The sequence below is a fragment of the Pipistrellus kuhlii genome, unplaced genomic scaffold (genome assembly GCF_014108245.1).
Source record: "Pipistrellus kuhlii isolate mPipKuh1 unplaced genomic scaffold, mPipKuh1.p scaffold_m20_p_7, whole genome shotgun sequence".
Lineage (NCBI taxonomy): Eukaryota > Metazoa > Chordata > Mammalia > Chiroptera > Vespertilionidae > Pipistrellus > Pipistrellus kuhlii.
Genome location: NW_023425573.1, coordinates 2,950,627 through 2,971,175, shown reverse-complemented (window position 1 = coordinate 2,971,175; position 20,549 = coordinate 2,950,627). Strand labels below are relative to the sequence as shown.

The 20,549-nt window shown below is 37.9% G+C and overlaps 1 protein-coding gene across 1 annotated transcript in view; it reads left to right on the top strand.

The window, feature by feature from the left end:
* The window catches only part of SPAG16 (sperm associated antigen 16), a 560,091-nt gene that overhangs the window by 308,571 nt on the left and 230,971 nt on the right, over positions 1-20,549 (top strand). Inside the window, exon 13 of the mRNA XM_036422106.2 lies at positions 14,161-14,287. Coding sequence (XP_036277999.1) covers positions 14,161-14,287 — 127 coding nt within the window. The remainder of the gene's footprint in view (positions 1-14,160; positions 14,288-20,549) is intronic.

Genomic DNA, 20,549 nt, shown 5'->3' with positions numbered 1-20,549 from the left:
CTACATGACTTCCAAACGCCCCAATGTATATTCATGAAGTTGAAAGAAAATCATGTTGGTAATTCTTTTTTAAGTTTTATTACTAGCTAGAACTCAACTCCATTACACAAATAAACAAAAAGCATTGCGAAGCTTTAATTACATACTATTCTTTAGGAATGCAAATACTTTGTAAATTTTTACCAGAACTTTACCAATACTTGTTTACCATTGCAGAAAATTACCTCAGTGGCAGTAAGACCACTTGAATTTGCATCTCCAATGCAACAGACCTTAACAACTTGCATTTATAGCATCACAACCTTGATGATTTTATCATATAGGTGTGAGCCTCTGGTTCCATCACTATGTCTACTAGTGTTGGACCTGAGCATTTATATTTTGCAAGTGATATTCTGTTAAAATTACTGAATTTATATTGTTCTTTATAGTATAATTAGGTCAAAATATTTATTTTATAAGTTATTATTTTCTATTAATTTCACTTTAATATAGTAGATAGAGTTTTATATATTTGTTTTTCAGAGGGACCATTAGAGTTCATTGAATTAAGAATTAGTGTGTGAAGTAATTAAGCAGATTAGTACCAATGCAAAAATTGCATAAGTTTCTTAGCTGAGCATATGAAGTGCTAATTACAAAAAAAGATTCTTTGGGAATTATTGACACACTTATATTTTTGATTGACATTTCCATTGTGTATAAGCGATGCCATATATAATACAAATGATAAAACAAAGTCCTGTAAAAGTTGGCCTTATAATGCCGGTGTCTGATGGGCATATGAGTCATCTTTATCAACTTTCAGCCCCGCTGACCAGTCAGGTAATGAAAATGGATGGCACCTGAATGAGAAAACAATTATGTGACGATCTGAGGGAGGGTGGCTGTACCCAAAGGATAAACGAAATACTTCAAGCAAAACTAACAGCAGCATAATGAGCTGAGAAGTGACAGGCATGAGCACAAGCAGCTCATGTTGGCTTGAAGCAAGCAGAGTTTGAGCTGCTTCGCTGCCTCATTTAAACAGAGGCGTATGCTCAGCGTGAAGCGAAGAGACAGCTTACAGAGAATGACGCCCTGCAGGTAACAGCTGCTCCTGACACAAAGGACAGCATACATAGGTGGCATATTTATTTATTTTTGCAATTTGCGAGGGAGCATTGCCTGACAGGAATCAGTCCTCTCAACCCCACTCTTATGAACAGGAAACCTCAAGGTCAATAGCCCAATCACACAGTGTGGGAGATACTGCTTATTTATATGGCTCAGTGGAATAGCTGAAGTCATTTGAACAGGGATATGGAGACTGTGTCATCAGTATAAATATAAGTAATGTGCTGATTCTGGTTTCTTAAGAAAAATGGACATTCAGAACTAAGTACCCTAAAGCATAATTTTAATGGCTCTGCCCTAGAGCCATAATACTGTATTCAATTTCTGTTCTGGAAATTGTATCCATCTTGAGTCCAGTTCCAGGTCCAGGCCAGAAAGCAGAGGAAATCCAACTGGATAGAGCATCAGCCTGCGGACTGAAGGGTCCCAGGTTCGATTCCAGTCAAGGGTATGTACCTTGGTTGCGGGCACATCCCCAGTAGGGGGTGTGCAAAAGGCAGCTGATCGATGTTTCTAACTCTCTATCCTTCTTCCTTCCTCTCTGTAAAAAATCAACAAAAATATATATTTTTTAAAAAAGAAAGAAAGATATGCTTTAAAAAAACAATGTTTTCTCCCATAAAATCTAGGCTTTGTTTAAGAAATATATTGAAACCAAAGATAAAATATAGTAATCAAAAAAATATGTCTGTCTTTATTGAAACCCTGGCAGTTTTAAATTCCTGACATGAATAATTGGGTATGTCTTATGTGCATCCTAACAAGGAATAAAATAGAGGTCATAAAATGTAAAGACATGATAGGAAATATTTATAACCTCATAAAATAAACTGGCATTTTAATATCTTAATCTGGTCACTTTACTGTGCGTGTATGTGGGTCCTCACTACAAATCCCGTCCCTGATTTAAACACATCGCATATGAGAGATAAAGAGCACATGGTGGGGGGGGAGACAAATGCTATTCTCTTCATGGTCCTTACCTGTAGGTTGGTAACAATCTATCAGCATGACCGAGGTAATAACACATCTTTATAATGATATTTAAGGAGATCCTGCAGAACTTTTCTAACAATATATTCAGGTCCTAACACATCAATTTGTGAAGCAAAAACAGCAGGTGGAAGTTAAGAAAAGTCAGTTCAATCTGATGTTAGAAAGAAAAGCACGTGTGTCTTTTTTCAAACTTGGTTTAATATATATATTTTTGCAGATGGTAGTTTTATTTAAGGCATTAATTAGTTCAGTGTTTGTGTGTTTTATGGGGAGGAGGGCTGAATAGCCGTCCTGGCAGCAGTCAAATGCAGTGAGCCCTCACATATAATTCACTGTAATAATGGCGAGGCGCACACATTAAGTGACATATTTCACTGGACTGGTAAAATGAATGCTCAGGAAAAGAGAGAATGTCAGTTTCAATATAAAAGGTAGAGGTCATTGAGTAAAGTGGAGGCATGAAAGCAGATGCTTAAAGCATTCATTAAAATATGCAATATTAAATTATTCCTATGATAGTTAATTCTTTCTGATAAACAGAATGATCAAAGTTTTATTCAGTAGTCACAGATCAAAAATGAGACCCTTTTAGAAGTCATCTCTTACAATCCAGCTATTAACGTAGTAATTTCAAAGAGAGAAAACAATTTTCCTTAAGTTGTTTAGAAAACTACGGTGCAGGTAGGAAATAATTGCTTGTGTTACTACTAAAGTGTACGCTTCCATTCAGTGAACCTGGGACAGATTCATGGCTGCTTTGAAAAGCAACCTCTTTTTAAAGTTTGCTCTCCACATTACAGTTGCAAAATAAAGAAGATAAAAAGGATATACTTTGTTTAAAGATATCAATGGAGCACAATTATTGATATTTTCATAATAAAAAAACAGATGCAAACAGAGACAATTGACCTAATCATACAATTTAATAGTTATTACAAGGTCCTTTGTGACCACAAGTATCTATTTTCCTACCAGCTTACTATCATGTGTGTGTGTGTGTGTGTGTGTGTGTGTGTGTGTGTGTGTGTGTTTTCTGGTATGGAGTAATATTCCTACAATTAGAATGACTTTTCTTGGAAGAAGAATCAATACATAGCTTTATTGTGGTTTTTACATAGCATTTATGATGAAATTCAGAAGTTAACTATTTAAAATATTCTCTGGTGGAACAGACCCAAGAGAAAAGCTAGGTTAAAGGAAGTCTTCTTTCTGGTTTTATTAGCATTAGGATTAATTAATTAAATTAGCTTGATGCTCATCAAAACTTGACCTAAGAATCATGAAGTAGAAAGGCTACTACGTATAACTATGTTCTAGAAACAACAGCCAAAGCCCTGAGGGAACTGATGAGCAGCATGGGCTCCTGTCAGGTGGGTCCACCTGGAGGAGGGCCAGGGAGGCCTCTGGAAGCATGGGGGAGAGGGGGCGTCAGGGCAAGCAGGCCCAGGGCTTGAGAGGACCCTGGAGGTGCTCATGCTGTAGCATAGAAGAGACTGACTCTACCCTCCTAACGTCTCTCTCTCCCTGCCATAAATAACGTCCGTGAAGTTATTTAATTATGTGATGCATACATGCATAACCCCTGATCATGAATCTCTGCCTACAAATCAGGCATGGGAGAAATATTTTATTTCCTTATTTTCTAGAATCAAGATGATTTGAATGTGTGTCTCTTTTTCAGAAGTCTAGCTGGAAATTCTAACCGAGGCATTATCAGTGCATTCATTCCCCAGAGCTCTGCTGATGACCTAGGACCTCATGCACCCCTGGAAACGAGGACACCCATAGTCATGTTATCAATGTACTTCTCAGTGCCCCGGCTTCATGGTGATGTCTGTCATTGTGGTGTCACACCGAGAGCACCTGGTGTTTTTGGACAAAGGGTGAGCCTTGGGCCTGGGAAGCAACCCCTCACATGAACCAGTGGCCTTTCCCTCTGAGACCTGGCACCTTTCTCCAGGCTCTGCAATGAGTGACACGGTGTTCCTTCTCACGGAGCCTGACGAGCATCCATGCCCTCTGCCCCTTCAAGGAAATCCCTCTCATCTTCCTCACCTTTAAAAGCTTTCCAGCAGCTTTCCACCCTTCAGAGATGACTTGCTTGAGGACAGAGTTTAACAACATATGAGAAATGCCTTTGCCTCTGTGTAGTTTCTGCTGTCTGTCCATCCAACATCCAGAGGCAAGGATTTACAAAGCCTCTCTCCCTGCTTCACCTAAGGGATTAGGGGGAAACAGGAGGAAAACAATGTGGATTAATGTTTTTAATAGATTACGCTGTCCGAGAGAAATAGCCTCACACACTGACATCACCAGGCTCACTGTGGAAAAGAAATTCATTCCAAAACACAAATTTAAAGTAAATACCTAATGGCCAAATTATGACAAGGAGTTTAGTCTGATTTGTGCATCATCCATGGAGCTATTTCAAAGACACAGACATTAAATCATATTAAAGGTATTATATTGTATTTATCATATTTATTGAAAATAAAAATATTATACAAAACCAAGTCTGTCAGGAAAACCTGGAATGTTTGGCCAGTGTACTCAGTGTAAAGATACTGAGTAAAGACAGGTGTACGGCCATTGTATCCCTAACTGAAATGATAGTGAAGTAATGAGGAAGCTCTTCCACCAATGCTGTTACTAAACTGTCTATCCTTTCTGTTTTTGTCCTTTTTAATGTTTTCATATATTTTATATTCTTATTTAGTGGTTATAAAGCCCTCAGGTCTGGATAGAAGGAGGCAAACAGGAGAGTAGGACTGATTGAGAAAAACGATATGTATTTAAATGGTTTACCACTTCCAGTATTTTCATTTCCAGGGAGGGCATTCATAAAGACATGCATCCTGACTTAGGAAGTTCAAGCTGCGTTTAATTGTATTTCTCCTAAAGTCCATGTAGCCTTTGCCAGTGATCTCCATCTCTCATTCTTGCCTCCAGTTGTTATAGAATTTATTAAAGAGTAAGAAGAGAAGGAAATAGGAGGACACCCCAGGGACAGACAGATGAGAGTGTACAGACAGTTCCGTACAATTTTTCTTTAGATGTTAAAAATGACTCTCTCTGAAGTATTGCTATAAACTTTGTTTTTTCTACCTCAGGAAGGTGTTAGATATTTATAGCAGATAGAGACAGTGGGGAACTAAGGCCATTCTGTGTCAAGTTATGCTGGGCAGCTGATGGCAGTAATCAAGGGATAATTAAGTTGCAAGGAGCACTGTAGATTAGATGTGCTATGACAACACTGAAGGTCCCCTGGTAAACTTAAAATGTTTCCCAACATTTCTTTTCCAATTGTTTTGTTCTCATTCAAACATTTTAAAAAGCTCATTTTTAATCACATTCCAAAGTAACACAGCAGAAAAATGAGAGCACCAGTTGATACCATTAAGAATGATGATACAGGATTTATCAATTCAATACTCTTAATAAAGTCTTGTTTCTAAGACTAAGCTTGTGAATTAAGACAAGAAGTTTAAGCTAACGAGATTCCACTTTTAGAAGAGGAAAAATAAACTAACTAAACTAGCAGTTTCTACAGTGTCTTCAGGGGGAATTGAACATTTGTGTTAGTCATGTAATTATTTCTTTTTTTTTAAGCTAATTAAAATCCACATATGGCTCAGTTAATTTTATTTTAAAACAATATATTCATCATTTTAAGATGAAATCCAAAGGGAAGGCAGTTGGACTGAGGGTTAAATATTGGGAAGTAATGTGCCCTCCTAGAGTGTATAACTCTAAGCAGAACAGAAAGGTAGGAGAGGGCACAAGGGCAAAAACAACCAAGCTAGTTTCACCCAGTGACTGGTGCTCTGAAGGAAACAAATGGGGTGATGTGGCAGATGGCTGTTGTGGGCCCATTCAGTTTTTCACCTCTTTATGGTCAGAAGATACCAATCTCTTTATCTCTTTTTTTTGTTTTTTTTTGTTTTTTTTTTGTTTTAGTGTTTTTATTGATTTTGGCGAGAGGAAGAGAAAGGGGGAGAGGGAGAGAGAAACATTCATGTGAGAGAGAACCATCAGTTAGTTGCCTCCCATATGCACCCCAACCAAATACTGAACCTACAACTTGGGCGTGTGCCCTCACCGGGAATCAAACAGAAGACTTTTCGGTGTGCAAGACAATCCTCAACCGACTGAGCTGCACTAGTCAGGGCAAGAAACCCGAGAGCTTCGAATGCAAACCCTGAGCATGAGGGAAACCCATACTGAAATCTCTCCCCCAATATCTAAGGATAACCCACCCCTCATTTCAGCCCTGCTTCCTTCTCTTTCTGCTGTGCTCGCTGGGCCCCCTGCTCTCCTAGAGCCCAGCTGTGGTGGCTCAAGATCTTGCCTCTTGTCATCAACCTTTTTCCCAATCCTGGCTTCTGACTAAACTCTCTTTCACAGTCTTGGCATGGAAAGGGAAAGAAGTATAAGATTCAAATGTATCAATGTGGCTATTTTTGATCATATTATATTAAAATATCTTGTAAAGAGAAAATTGAGTGGAAGATTTCAGAAGTGTTTTTTCAGATTCAAAGTACTAAATGTGACATCTATGGATCAACTTCCCGTTAACAATGAAGTTGATTACAATGATCTTTAAAGCTACTTTATTTCCTATTTTGCTTAGTTTTGTTTGCAAGAAAAAAATTTTCAAAAGAACTCTGTTGATTTGTTTGTAGGTAAAAAACAAGACATTTGAAAAGGTGGTTGATAGGTTTGAATTATAGAATTGTTAGAATCCAAAGTTCTTTAGAAACTCATCTAACTATAGGACAAAAAAAAAAAAAAAGCAACAGTGCGTGATTGAAAGCATGTGAGCGTTCACTTTCTTATTTGGATCTGAGGTTCGGGCACATGAAGGATTGCCTTTCATGTTCCACATCATGAGACACAGGTTCTAAAGCATAAGTAACCATTTCGTTTAGTCTATTAACTTCAGACACCTAGACCATGAGTCAATGTGACAATCTCACTCCCAGCCCTTTCTATCCTTCAGGAAAAAGAATAGTTTGGATTTGTTCAGAAAGATAGGAATGGCAGCTAGCAAGCCTGTGCTCTGGATGAAAAGGAAGAGTCAGGGAATTACTAAGGAAATAGTTTGGTATTGAGTTCTTAAGAACCGAGACACTTAATTTATTCTCACCATATCAAATGTGCTGGATTATAAAATATATAAACATGACATAATAGCAAAAAATAAAACAAAGGATGCAAAGGAAATGCTTGTTATCCATGCAACGTGTGTGATCGGGTGATGGATGGAATTTTTAAAGAAATCTTTAATTAAAATAAATTTGAAATATAAGTAAAATCTGGCTGAACTAAGAATAGGGGGAATCAAACTACTCCCAGAAAAACAAAACCCTGATGCGAGGCACTTGTCAGTTTCCGTGGTTTAAGTCTCCCGCCATGACAAATTTCAGATTCCCCAGAGAAGTTACTAAATGTGGAACTAGGGAGAGATGCCATACCATTGTCTTGTGAACAATACAAATTGACTACAATGTATGCACCACTATGCCAGACCTGATAACATTCATTTTACCTAAATTTAAAAATGTCTCTAATTCATGAAGATTGATCTGCGTGGCACTATGGGAGGATAGGCTAACAGAAATTAATTTTCTGGATAATGTTTCACCTCAAGCGCTGAACTATTTTAATAGTAACTATTTCTTAAATCAACTTTCTATGAAATATATGTTGTATTGTTCTGCCTGGCAGAGCATCATTTCATCAAAGGTCTTCAGTTGGCATAATATTATTGTATTATGCAGTGCAGATAGTAGATAAAAGTTCATGGACTTAAGCCAACTAGTTGGTTGGGATTGGGGGGGAAATGGTAACTCCATCACTAACTACCTGTGTAATACTGAGATAGTTACCAGGATTCTATATATTGAGCCTTTCTTATCTTTAAACTGGAAAACTTATCAGTGCAGTGGGTTCTTGTAATTTAAGGTCGTTAACTATCTATACTAAAATATCCTAGGGCCATTACAACCTAAACAACCAGGCAGATGGTCACCAGGAAGTGCATGGAGCTCCTATCACAACAAGGCTGGTGGCAGGCAGGGTGGTAGGAGGCAGTGGGGCGGGGCAGCTGTGACTAGATCATTAGCCTTTGGTCCAGGGCCAAGCCAGACGCCTAACAAACTTGCCATAGATGCAACAGCTGCAGATCAGGCCCAGAAAGAGGCCCAGAGAGAGAGAGAGAGAGAGAGAGAGAGAGAGAGAGAGAGAGAGAGGCAGGGCCTGATCCACAGTTGCTGTGGCTGCTGGTGAGGCCAGGAGAAAGAGAATGGTGGAGACTGATCTGCAGCTGCCATGGAGGCTGTGGATCAGGACAGGAGATAGGCCTGGAGAAAAAGGCAGCTGTCAGCGCGGCAGTTCTGGATTTTCCAGAAGAGCCAATGGCAGCCTAGGAGGTGGAGCTTTTGATGCTGACTCGCATAGAAACCGACCAGTCAGAACCTAATCTGGATGAACTTCGAAGGCAGAACCTAAGATGGGGGCTGAGGAGGGGTTTTAAAGGCAACAGCCGTTTGGCGTAAGGTGTAAGAAAGCAGTCCAAATTTTAATAACTGGTTTGGTAGCATAGTGCCTATGGCTGGCTATTAGTCCAGATATAGGGATTATGTATTTTTGTCTGCCAAGAGCATCTCCTCCTGGGGAAAACGGTCTCTCCCTCCACCATTTAATCAATCCTATCCCATATAATCTATCTATACTAATAAAAGGGTAATATACTAATTAGACTGGGTCAACCGGACATCTTCCAGATGTTCAACTTCCTTCTGGACAAAGTCATGGTAGCATGGCAGTTAGTGGAGATCAGGTGGGCAAGGGAGGGCAGTTGGGGGTGATATTAGGCTAGCAGAGGGTTAGAGGCAATCAGGCCAGGAAGGGAGGGCATTTGGGGAAACCAAGCTGGCAGGGGAGGGCAGTTGGGGGCAACCAGGCTGGCAGGGCAGTTGGGGGTGATCAGGCAAGCAGGGGAGAGTAGTTAGGGGTAATCAGATAGGCAGACAGAGAGTTTAGGGGTGATCAGGCAGGCAGACAGAGGGATTAGGGGCAATCAGGCAGGCAGGCAGAGTGGTTAGGGACAATCAGGCAGGCAGGCAGATGAGCGGTTAGGAGCCAGCAGTCCTAGATTGTGAGAAGGATGTTCCTGATTGGAGAGGATGCAGGCTGGACTGAGAGAACCCTCCACCCCATGCATGAATTTCATGCACCAGTCCTCTAGTATTCTATAAAGTCACAGCAAACATTGAATTGGTGAATATGAAATTCTTGTTCCTAAGAGAAACACAGGGTTAGTTTTCTGTAAGCTGGTTCATCAAGCAATCAATATGTAAACTTGTTTTGTGTGTGTTTCTGTTTAAAGGCACCTTGTTTAGTATATATTATTGATACATCAACCTTGAACTCATAATCAACAGTGCTATGTAGCTCATGCATGAACGAAGCTTATTTAACACACATATTTCCTCCATAAGTCACATCAAGGGCTTGTTGCTCTTCAGAACTCTGGATAACACTACACTTGAAGGCCATTTTGAATTGCAAATTACTATGAAAAGCACAAAAATGTGAAAACAGTGGCACTAAAATGGCACAAGGGACCCCTTAAATATATATAGCATGAGACTTGAAATAAGAAGGTGGAAACTTTGCCTAGTTTGACCTCAGCAGGGAACATGCACATCATGGGACTAACTTTTTGCCATTCTCTGCATGGCCACATCTGGGAATGTCTGCAGAAGCATCGATTTGGGGGTTACGAATGACGGTTAACAAGTGAGCGACTCACAAACAGGGAATCTGCAAGTAATGAGGGCCAGGTGCACTTCAGGGTGCTAATATATGTGAATGAGAACAGTAAGCACTCAATAGATGCTTCATGTCAAATGTAGGAACCGTGTAGTGAAAAGAGTTATGTTCTTTTGCCTTTACTAATTTCCCTTAGGTTGCCATTCCAATATTTGGTCTTTTTATTTTATTTTTTCATTTCCCAGTTTACTGCCATTTGCTGCTAAGCATCCACATGTGCTCACTGTTAACGTGCACAGGGGGCAGCCTCTTAACCCGTCCCTGCACCCGCACCCTGAGCAAAAACAATCCAGCTGACGGTTCACCAAGGTGGAGTGGGGACTTGGTACCCTGAGTGCTCAGCTCCATTACCATCATTTTATGAATTCACATTTTGCTTTTATTCCCAGCCTCCTGGCTGCATGTCAGGTATCTGAGTTCACCAGGAACATGCCCTTTACATTTGTGAAGTGTTATTGCCATTTCGAAGGAAAGCTCAGACTGTATGTTGTGGTTTAGGGTTTTGGACAAGAGCTTTCCTTGTCCAGGAACTGTGACCTTTTCATGATCTTTCCTCCATGAGGTACTCAGAACACATCACCGATTGTTATTTCACGATAGATTGTAGTGAACTGGAAGGTAGAGTTTGTGGCAGCCACCTGGTAGATTTTATGTAAATATCACTCCCTTCACTAACTGTTCAACTGAATTCCATAGTAACAGAAAAAAAAAAAAAAAAAAAGCAAAAAACTATTGCCTAGTGAAGGTTTTTATATTATTTGTGGTAATACAAAGCAAACAAACTTTCTCATTATTAACCTGTTACTAACTTCTGAAGTCAAAATTTACATGTCACCTGAAGAGTTTGCCTTGCTGAGATAAAAAGTCTGGTGGGTTTTAAAACTAGTGCATATATAAACTTAACAAACAACCTAGAGATGGGAGGAATCCCTCACTGAACTTGAAAGTTATGAATTACAATATAAGGATTTATTTTTATTTATTTATTTATTTATTTATTTATTTATTGATTGATTGATTGATTGATTGATTATAGTCTCACATAATTGTCCTTATTCCCCCATTCCCATCACAATCCCCTCCCTAGATATGTCCCCCTCCCCCTGTTGTCCATGGGCACTGGCTAGGCCCATATGTAAATAGGTTTCACTTATGATTATTTTAGGTAGCTCATAAAGATAAACCCCATGAAATACTTCATCATTGTATGTTGGCTCAATTTATAAATACTATGTAAAATCCAGGCCTTACTAAAGTTAATAAGATAATAATTCCAGTTAATGTTTTTAAGCAAGGATAGATATTTTGGGCCCTTTTCTTCATATTTACTTACACATATATTGCTGCTGCCTTTTGTAAATGTTCCATAATTTCATTAACCACATTTTATTGAAAGGTACGGTTTCATGTTCAATATTACAGTGTTAAGACAAACGCACCAAAACATAAAATCAAACTTTTAAAACGGGATGCCTCACGAAGGAGAAGTGGTGTAGCCTTATGAGTTAACACATGTACGGGAAGTGCATTTTAAATGAAAATGTAACTGCTCTAGAAGAACAGATAGCTTTGTTTTACAGCGAGTGGAAAGTTCAGAAAAATATCCACCCGTCGGTTACTAGAATAATAAATTAAATCCAGGGGGCAGGGAGAGAAAATAGAAGGAGACAGAGGGAAATAAAGAAAAGGCAGGAGGTGAGTGAAGAATGAGCTATTGCTTGGGAAGTAACTTCTGCCTGCGAAAATGATAGGAAGCCAGCGGACAGGGCAACAGAGAGAAAATTGCATCAAGCTTCAGTGTTTATGTTTTTGATGGAAATGTACAAATCACTTCCATTTCTTACGGTGCTGTCATGCTCCATCACTTTAGTCCATTTTCACCTTGCAGAGGAATTCTGAGTAGGACTTCCTTCTCTGGCAGCTAATTAATCTCTCGCAAGCCTGCTCTTGCAACTCCTCTGCTGGAAGGCCCGCACCTTTAGCCAGTGACTCTGGAGCAGTCCTCCTTCCCTTAAGCTATAAAAAGACCCATCCTTCCCCTTTCGTTTGGGAAACCATGTGAACTTTAATGTATGACCGAGAAATGTCTCCCTCCACCTCACCACCGTAAATGAAGGTACACTCCCAAATAATTTAATTAGGTTTTAATGATAACAGACAAACCCTGAATATAAATTGTGAAGGTGCACCATTTTTCCCCCCTTCTCAGTAGTGTATATGACATGTAAGGACAGGCATTACTTATATTATGTATTTCCTGTGTATTTGTATTTCTGAGGTCTTTATTGTGATGACATAAATATACTCATAATACTGTTGCATTTGCCTTAAAAATATTACCAGAGTTTGCAAATAGAATACTTAGTTTAATGACTAATTCTTTATGTAAAAAAAATAAGAATATAATTATATGTTGAAATGCTCCAATTAAAAATAATAAAAATCCTATTTAGTTTTAGTCTCTTTAATAAATATAGCCTTTTAATAAGTTGCCATTAATCAACCACTTCCAAAGTGTACTGCTTAATTTTGTCACAGATGGAACTTTTGTTTCAGTAATTGCTCATAGGAGGTTGGAAATATGAACCATACTTTAATATTTTTCTGATGCTGTTCACATATATCTTTCTTTTTATTAATAATAATCTGTATTGCTTTTATATTATATGTATTGCTTGTTTTTGTTACATTTTTATGACATTTTGTCTATCTTTATGTTTTCTTTTTATTTCCTTTTAATTAAATATAAAACACCTGCCAGCAGCTATATATTTCATGCCTGTAGAAAGCAGAAGACATAACTGTCAATAGACTTGTATACATGCATATAAGTACAACCAATGGACATAAAACTATGGGGAGGGAGAGGATATGGGGGAGGGAGGGAGGGAGGGGGGCAAAAAAAATCATTAAAATATGTAAAAAATAAATAAATAAATAAATTTAAAATAAATAAATAAATTAATTACTTAAAAAAAAAGAATAGCTATTCTAAATATTAAAGATTCTCTTTCTCTCTGCTAACATGTATGTAATTTGACCATGCATGTATGAAAAACATACTTGACAAGAATAGGATTACTATAAATATTCAGCATGTGCTGGGGAATGGGGGTTGCCTGGGAGAGCCCAATGGGGGGGGGGAAAGGAGATATATGTAATACTACATGTAATACTTTAAACAATAAAGAATTTTTTAAAAAGTATTATACGGATCAGAGCTTAACTAATGGGTCATCATATTAAAAATGTACTTATATTGACTCATCTGTTCACAGTACTATTAGTTACCTTACATCCACTCTTCGTCAATTTTTAAAATAGGTTTATAAATAAAGTTAATTAAAAGCAACCAAACCTTACAAATGAAGAGTGATATTCCTGTACCCTGCTTCAGTGAGAACAGCCCTTTCATAAAATGGGGGGGAAAGGCAAAACTGGAGTTGTCTTTTCTTTTCAGCCATTTCTAACAGTTTAGATCCGTGGTCCTCAAATGGTAGCCCGAATCAGAATTACCTAGAGAGCTTCTTAAAACAGGTCTCTGGGCCTCTATCCCACTGGAGAATTTGCATTTTGATATCTTCCCAAGAAGCGCCGATGCTGTCGGCCTGTGTAAAACCCTTTGAAAACCATTGGTTTAGATTCTCATCCCTGAAGGCAAATTATAATCACCAAGAGGGGAGGCTAATGCACACTAATACTCACGCTCCATCTCAGAACCACTGGAATAGAATATGTGGCCTCGAGGCTAAGAATGGGCTAAAAGTGTCTCAGGCGATTCTAATGCACATTACAGCTGAGGGGGAAAGAAACAGAAAGACTTAAAGCAGTTTATCTGGTCTTAACATGTTAGTGAGCTGTTGTTGGTTTTTTTTTTTTCTCTCAGCATATTCATTTATGATGTGGGAACAGTTTCTATGTAGTCATTCACAATAAGGAATAAATTAGATACTGTAAAGATGGCTTTAGCAAGTGGCTTTTTAAATGAAAGATAATTTAAATTTATTCATTTCCATGCTACTAATTTATAAAGTGCTTAGGATGTAAGGTAGTTTTAGAATTTTAAAAAACATTGTTCTTGTACATTTTGCCATTTAAACTACTTTACATCTTAGATAATTAAACTATTTTATCAGCATTGTTCTATGCACATAGGCAGCATAAAGAACACATAGGTGCTAACTCCAATTTTAACTCTTCATCTCTCTCCAGTGAAAGATGCAGATGCACTTTGTATGGACATACGGACTCCGTCAACAGCATTGAGTTCTTTCCTTGCTCCAACACTCTCCTCACAGCTTCTGCAGACAAGTCCCTGTCTATATGGGATGCAAGGACGGTAAGAAAATTGTCAGTTTTTCCCAGGTTTTAACAAACCCACGGTCACTCTTTGCGCTAATGAACACAACTTACAAATTAATTGATCAGGGGCAGGTAGTAAGCTTCTATTTATAAGATCCTGTCCATGTACTCTTATCTACCCTGCCTCCGAAATGTAAGACCTATAAAAATAATCTCATTACTTCATTAAACATTATCTCAATTATTTATTGAAATAGAAATGCTGCTGGTGCAGCCCACATGAAAGGGAAACATAGAGTGCCTCTCCTTGAGTGTAATTAAATAGGGAAGAGAGAAAAAGAGATTATGAGGTACGTGTTACAATAAAAGAATATACAAGGTACAGCAGAAAAGCAAGTAGGAGGACCCTCATCTGCTTGGAAGAGTGTGGATGGCTTCCAGGAGTAGCTGTGCTTTCCTGAGCTGAGATTGGCGGGTAAGATTTGACTATATCAGGTAATTTCGAGAAGCGTGGATTGCAGGAAAGAGCAGCACATGTACAAAGTCATGAAGTGTCTATTGTGGGAGTAATAATACGTTTGAAAAGAACTTAAGGAAGAAGAAGAAAAAAGTCAGGCAAGGGCATTCAGATGAACCAATACAGGATCGAGAGTAGCTGACTGAAGTTTTATACTGCTCTGCAGGGTAACAGAATCAGATGTGCCTTTTAGAAAGATCGATAGGAGGGTGAGGGAATCAGTCTCATTGTGGAGGCTAGTACAATAGCCTAGGGGCAGATGAGAATCTGAACCAGGAGATTTTGAAAATAAAAAAAGATTGAGTGGATTAAAGAGAAAAGTTTAACTCTCAGAATTTGAAGTGGTTGTGATTGTGGCAGAGATTACAGGAGGAGGAGGGATCTAGGGCAAAGCGAACAACTGTCCCAGGTTTTCTAGGACTGAGGGCTTTCCTGGGCCATGGGATTTTCATGCTAAAACTGGACGGTCCTGGATTACTGAGGCTTGGAGAGCTTTACATGTGAAGAAATGGATATGAAATGTGGGAACTACATTTTTCACACAGTTTGGCTGTGAAGATGAAGAGGAGAAAAGATTGTAGCTCTAGGGTCTGAGAAAGGCTCTTCCTTTGTTCAGATATAACTAACATGCTTATTTGTTTGGGGTGGCGGGTAATAGAGGGATAGAAAGACGGTGAAACTGAAGGAAAGAGAAGAGATAATAGAGATGCTTATTGAGCACAGATTTTAGTAATTTGGGGTATGCCAAGATATACAAAACAGGAGGATCTCCATATTCATTCTTAGAAACATTTAATGAAAATAATGAAGAAAACCAAGACTCCAGGAGATTACAAGGCAAAAAAGAGAGAGAGATCCATAGTATCTGGTTCCTAGGTCAGTAAAAAAAAATTGCCACTATGATTTCCCTCGTTTGTCTCCCCTTATACAACATAGGATTGGCATTGATGAGGGAGTATGAGGATGACATACAGATGGTGTGAACAGGGAGCCAAGTTCAGTCCGAGGGGCTCTGTTAAGTCCTCGAAGGCAAATGTATTCAGGGTGAACGGAGAACAAGAAGTCTTTAAGTAGAGCTGCAAGTGCCTGAGACACCAGCTTCCCCTGCTGCAGAGCTTTAGACTTCTGAGGAGGCAGGAGTCAAGAACGCACTGCGGAGACTGACTAAAGCATAAAATCAGTGATTTGTTGGGGGAGGGGGTACAGAAATCTCAAGGCCTTTCAAAAATAGCTTGGACCTGATGCAGTGGAGTTCACTTCTGCTAATGGAGCATCAATGGAAAAGTAAGATTTTAGGTGCATTTAGTCCAAACACTTAGATGTGAAGTGCGTATAAAAGCAATCGGTAAAGGAAAACTCATAGGGAAAATATTCATTTAGCAGTGACCTAAATTTTATGTTCATTTCCTCTTAATTTCAGTTTTTTCTTTCCTGTCTCTCAAAAGTGCTCCAATGGAGTGTTCTCAGAAAGTGTGTCTCTTACACACTTTCTCTCGTGTAAAAAACTAAAAACTAATGCTTGGATGTATGTACAACTGTCCTCATTATAAGAACTTGCTTCTCACAAATCTGCCTTAAGTGCATGGAGTTTTTTATTGACACTGACCTTCCTAACCAGTGCTGGGAGCTCTGTGTGCGCTGTTTGTATTTTCCACAGTAGCTCTGAAAAGAAGGACTCAGCCTGCACAGGGCCAATAGCATAGAGGGACTTATGGATATTGGAGATGTGCGTAAAAAGATTGTGAATCCAAAGAACATTATTTTAATCAATATCAATATATATATTTTAACTGGTTTAATATCAAATTAAAATTTATATTGTTAAATTATTTTTGTAGTTTTATTTTTAGTATGCATACTAGCTCTATATTCATTAGTACTAAGAAAATGCTCTGAAATATTTTGGTATAAATGTTACAAATAATGGTAGATGTATCAATGATTAGAAATAAAATCCAGCCGAAGCTGGTTTGGCTCAGTGGTAGAGCATCGGTCTGCGGACTGAAAGGTCCCAGGTTCAATTCCGGGCAAGGGCATGTACGTTGGTTGCGGGCACATCCCAGTAGGGGGTGTGCAAGAGGCAGCTGGTCGATGTTTCTCTCTCATTGACATTTCTAGCTCTCTATCTCTCTCCCTGCCTCTCTGTAAAAAATCAATAAAATATATTTTTTTTAAAAAGAAATAAAATCCATATAATGTGTTCATTTATATATTTTTAATTGGCATCTGTAATATAGATTTAGCATATAAAACAAAGGAAAAGTTACCCTATTTAGTATATTGATAATTAGACAAGGCAGGGTATTAAATAAAATAATGACATAAAAATTTTAAAAAAAGGTATGAAAACAACTCTAGAATTAAACAGACTCATTTCACTACAGTTGCATTTGGCACTACTAGTGATTTTGTTTTAGATGTACCTCAGTATTTAAAACACAAAGCAGGAAATCTTTACATAAGCAGAATTTTAAAAATTCATTTTATACACATAGTTTTAAAAAGGTACATATTATATGTTGTTTATATAATACAGAATTATTAGCTGTTTAGTATCCCAGTGGTTCATGAAGGAGTTAAATGTAAATTAATTGTTGCAGTTGAATATTATGACATATTGAAAAGGGTAGCCAGGATAGCTATAGTTCCTTTCATTATATGGTAAAAAAATGTACAACATACTGATAGGGATGATGTTATATGACTTGTAACATCAACTAAACCCATAGTATGCTAATTTTTAATAGCTTTAAGATATGTTAATTCTTTGGTAATTTATAAACTTTCAGGTTATGCTAAAACTCTGAACCTAACAGGAGATGCATGACTTCCTTCTCTTCTCAGTAAAGCAAGAACAGTACATTTTGTCACCTTAATGGGACCAATTAGTAATGAAACATCCTCTAAAATATTTTTGATGAAACATTAAAATGACCAGTAGATTATATTCCTATAAATTAGTTTTAAACATCTTTCTCCCATTCCCAAACATATACTAGTCTTAAATCATTATCCTAATCTCACAGCTTATTGTCAACGATGATGAATGCGCCGACCTCTAAGTCAGTCTCTGAATCAGCTGGACAGATCATTGCTGGGTTTTGTGGGAGATGAGGAGAGAGATATCAATTTCTATAATTACCAAAGAGAGGCTACTAAATTGCTTGCAGTTTGGAAACCCATGAAATTACTCAGCTTTGCAGAAATACATGCAGTACTTTTCCTCAAAGTTATGAAACAGTATGATTATTTCATTATTAAAATTGAAATATAAGACTTACTATTGCCAGAGTATGATATGTAATATAGTATTAAATGAAAACTTATGATGCCTCCCAGAAAGCAACATGAAAAATCCCAATATACATCTGTGATTTAGAAGCCAATTTAAAATAAATGCAATGACATTTTTAGTCATTCACAAGTCCAATGGAAATATTAAGGCTTTTGATATATGTATTTTTACAGGATGTGCTCAGAGTACAGTAAAGCAGAGAACTGAATGAGTAATGCACCTGTGAGCTGTTCAGAGCTGGGTTGGCAATGGTCAGAGTTGCTGACATCTATTCTCTTGCAATGAATCAGATACAGAGTGCATGACCTGGACTACCTTTGGCGGCCATGCTTTGCTCCCTAGACTGTCTGCTCTTGTCCAACATCTGGCATTGTCCTGACTTAACTTGAACCAAAAGATTCAGTAACTGATCGCTCTGAGTTTATTTAAAGCAGAACTAAAAATGCAGACTGGTGCAGCCACTGTGGAGAACAGTATGGAGTTTCCTAAAAAAAAACTAAAAATGGAATTCCCATTTGACCCAGTGATTCCACTTCTAGGAATATATCCTAAGAAACTAGAAACACCAATCAGAAAGGACATATACACCCAAATGTGCATAGCAGCACAATTTACCATAGTTAAGATTTGGAAACAGTCTAAGTGCCCATCAACAGATGAATGGATTAAAAAACTTGTATTGTACATTTACACAATGGAATGCTATGCTGTGTTAAAAAGAAGGAATTCTTACCATTTGCAACAACATGGATGGAACTTGAGAGCATTATACTAAAAGAAATAAGCAAGTCAGAGAAAGATAAATATCACATGATCTCACTCATTTGTGGATTATAATGAACAACATGAATTCATGAACAAAAACAGATCCAGAGACAGAGAAGCATCCATCAGATCGTCAAACCTCAGAGGAAAGGATAGGGATTAGGGAGGGAGATCAACCAAAGGACTTGTACACATGCATATAAGCCTAACCAATGGACACAGACACCAGCAGTGGGTGAGGGCATAAATGGGGGGTGGATGGGAGGATAAGGACACATATTAATATCTTAATAAAGGGAAAAAATTAAAAAGAGTTAAAAAAAAAAACCTCACTAAAGTAGTTAAATTCCTGAATCCTTCTACCTGTGCCCTCCATGGGCCTGTTGGTTTTCTGGGATGGGAATCTGGTGAACTCTCAGAGGAGTCAGGCATGACTCATAAGCCAGAACATGGAAACAAGGTCAGAGCTCGCTTTTCTCTCTAGGTTTGAACCCTCAGCCACGTTCAACTTAGTAATACCTAGTGATGATGTTGGTGGCTGTGACAGAGTCCATGTCCTTTATGAACACATAGTCTATGAGGGAGCAAGCATAAAGATACATTATTTAAAAATGCTGTAGTAATCGCTATATACTCAGCGTTACTATAGCTTTGGCTTGTTGTGCCCAAGCCCACTATTTCAAAAGGTGATTTTCTGATTAACACTGATTTAATACCTACCCTTTACCTATATCATCCATTTAATCATTACTGGAATTACCACTGCTATCTATATTAGGGATTGGAAAAGCAAAGGTTAGAAGAGTAAGCTAAGTTGCCCAAGGTTGGCCGACTGGCTGGTGGTAAAGTCAGGAAGCGGGATCAATCCTGTGTTGTTTTATTATGGCCTGCAGTTTTTGTTGCTTCTCACTGGAAAATGAGAAGTGTTGAAATGACATTTCAGTGAGGGGGGAAAAAAGATGATTCAATGTGCTTATATTTTCAAAAATATTGTTTTAACACTGTAATTAAATGCTTCACAAGTCAGATCTCTGTTTGCATTTAGGAACCATCAAAGTTACCAATAATGGTCCCTTGCAAAGAGAGAAACCCCTAAAGGGAAAAAGAACATCGTGGTCTAGCTATCATTTAGATTCTGGATTGTCACATTTACCCACCAATTATGCAAAGGGATTTTGATAAAAGTTTGCTAGATATTTCTCTTATTTTACATAAACTAGTTGGTCTTATAAACCAATTAGAAGTAGTTTTAAAATATTTTCAAAGTAGAAACTTCTGTTCCTAAATTTAAAAAGAAGAATTTTATTCCAAAGCTTTTACAGGTGATTGCCCTTACATAGATGTGCCAGAGGAAGAACTTGCAAACAAATGTTCTATAGAGCAAACATTTTTTTTAATGGTTCCTTTTTTGTTCAGTTAAAATGTTGCCTATACTTTGATAGGATGATTAATGGTAATATCATTTTCAAAAATATCTGCTTATAGCACATGGTTGACAAATACTTGTCATCACATAAAATGTCAGCAAATTAACTTACGTTTTGTGGAGAAAAGGCATAATTCATCTTTAAGGTCAACTTTAAAATAATATTTTGCTGAAATACAACGTGAAATTCTGTGAAACATTTTCTGGGTTATTCCCTAACTCATTACAAAAGATTCTGAATGTTATAATCAGGGTAGGAGTAGTTTGCATAAAATTAACCCACTTAAAGATATTCA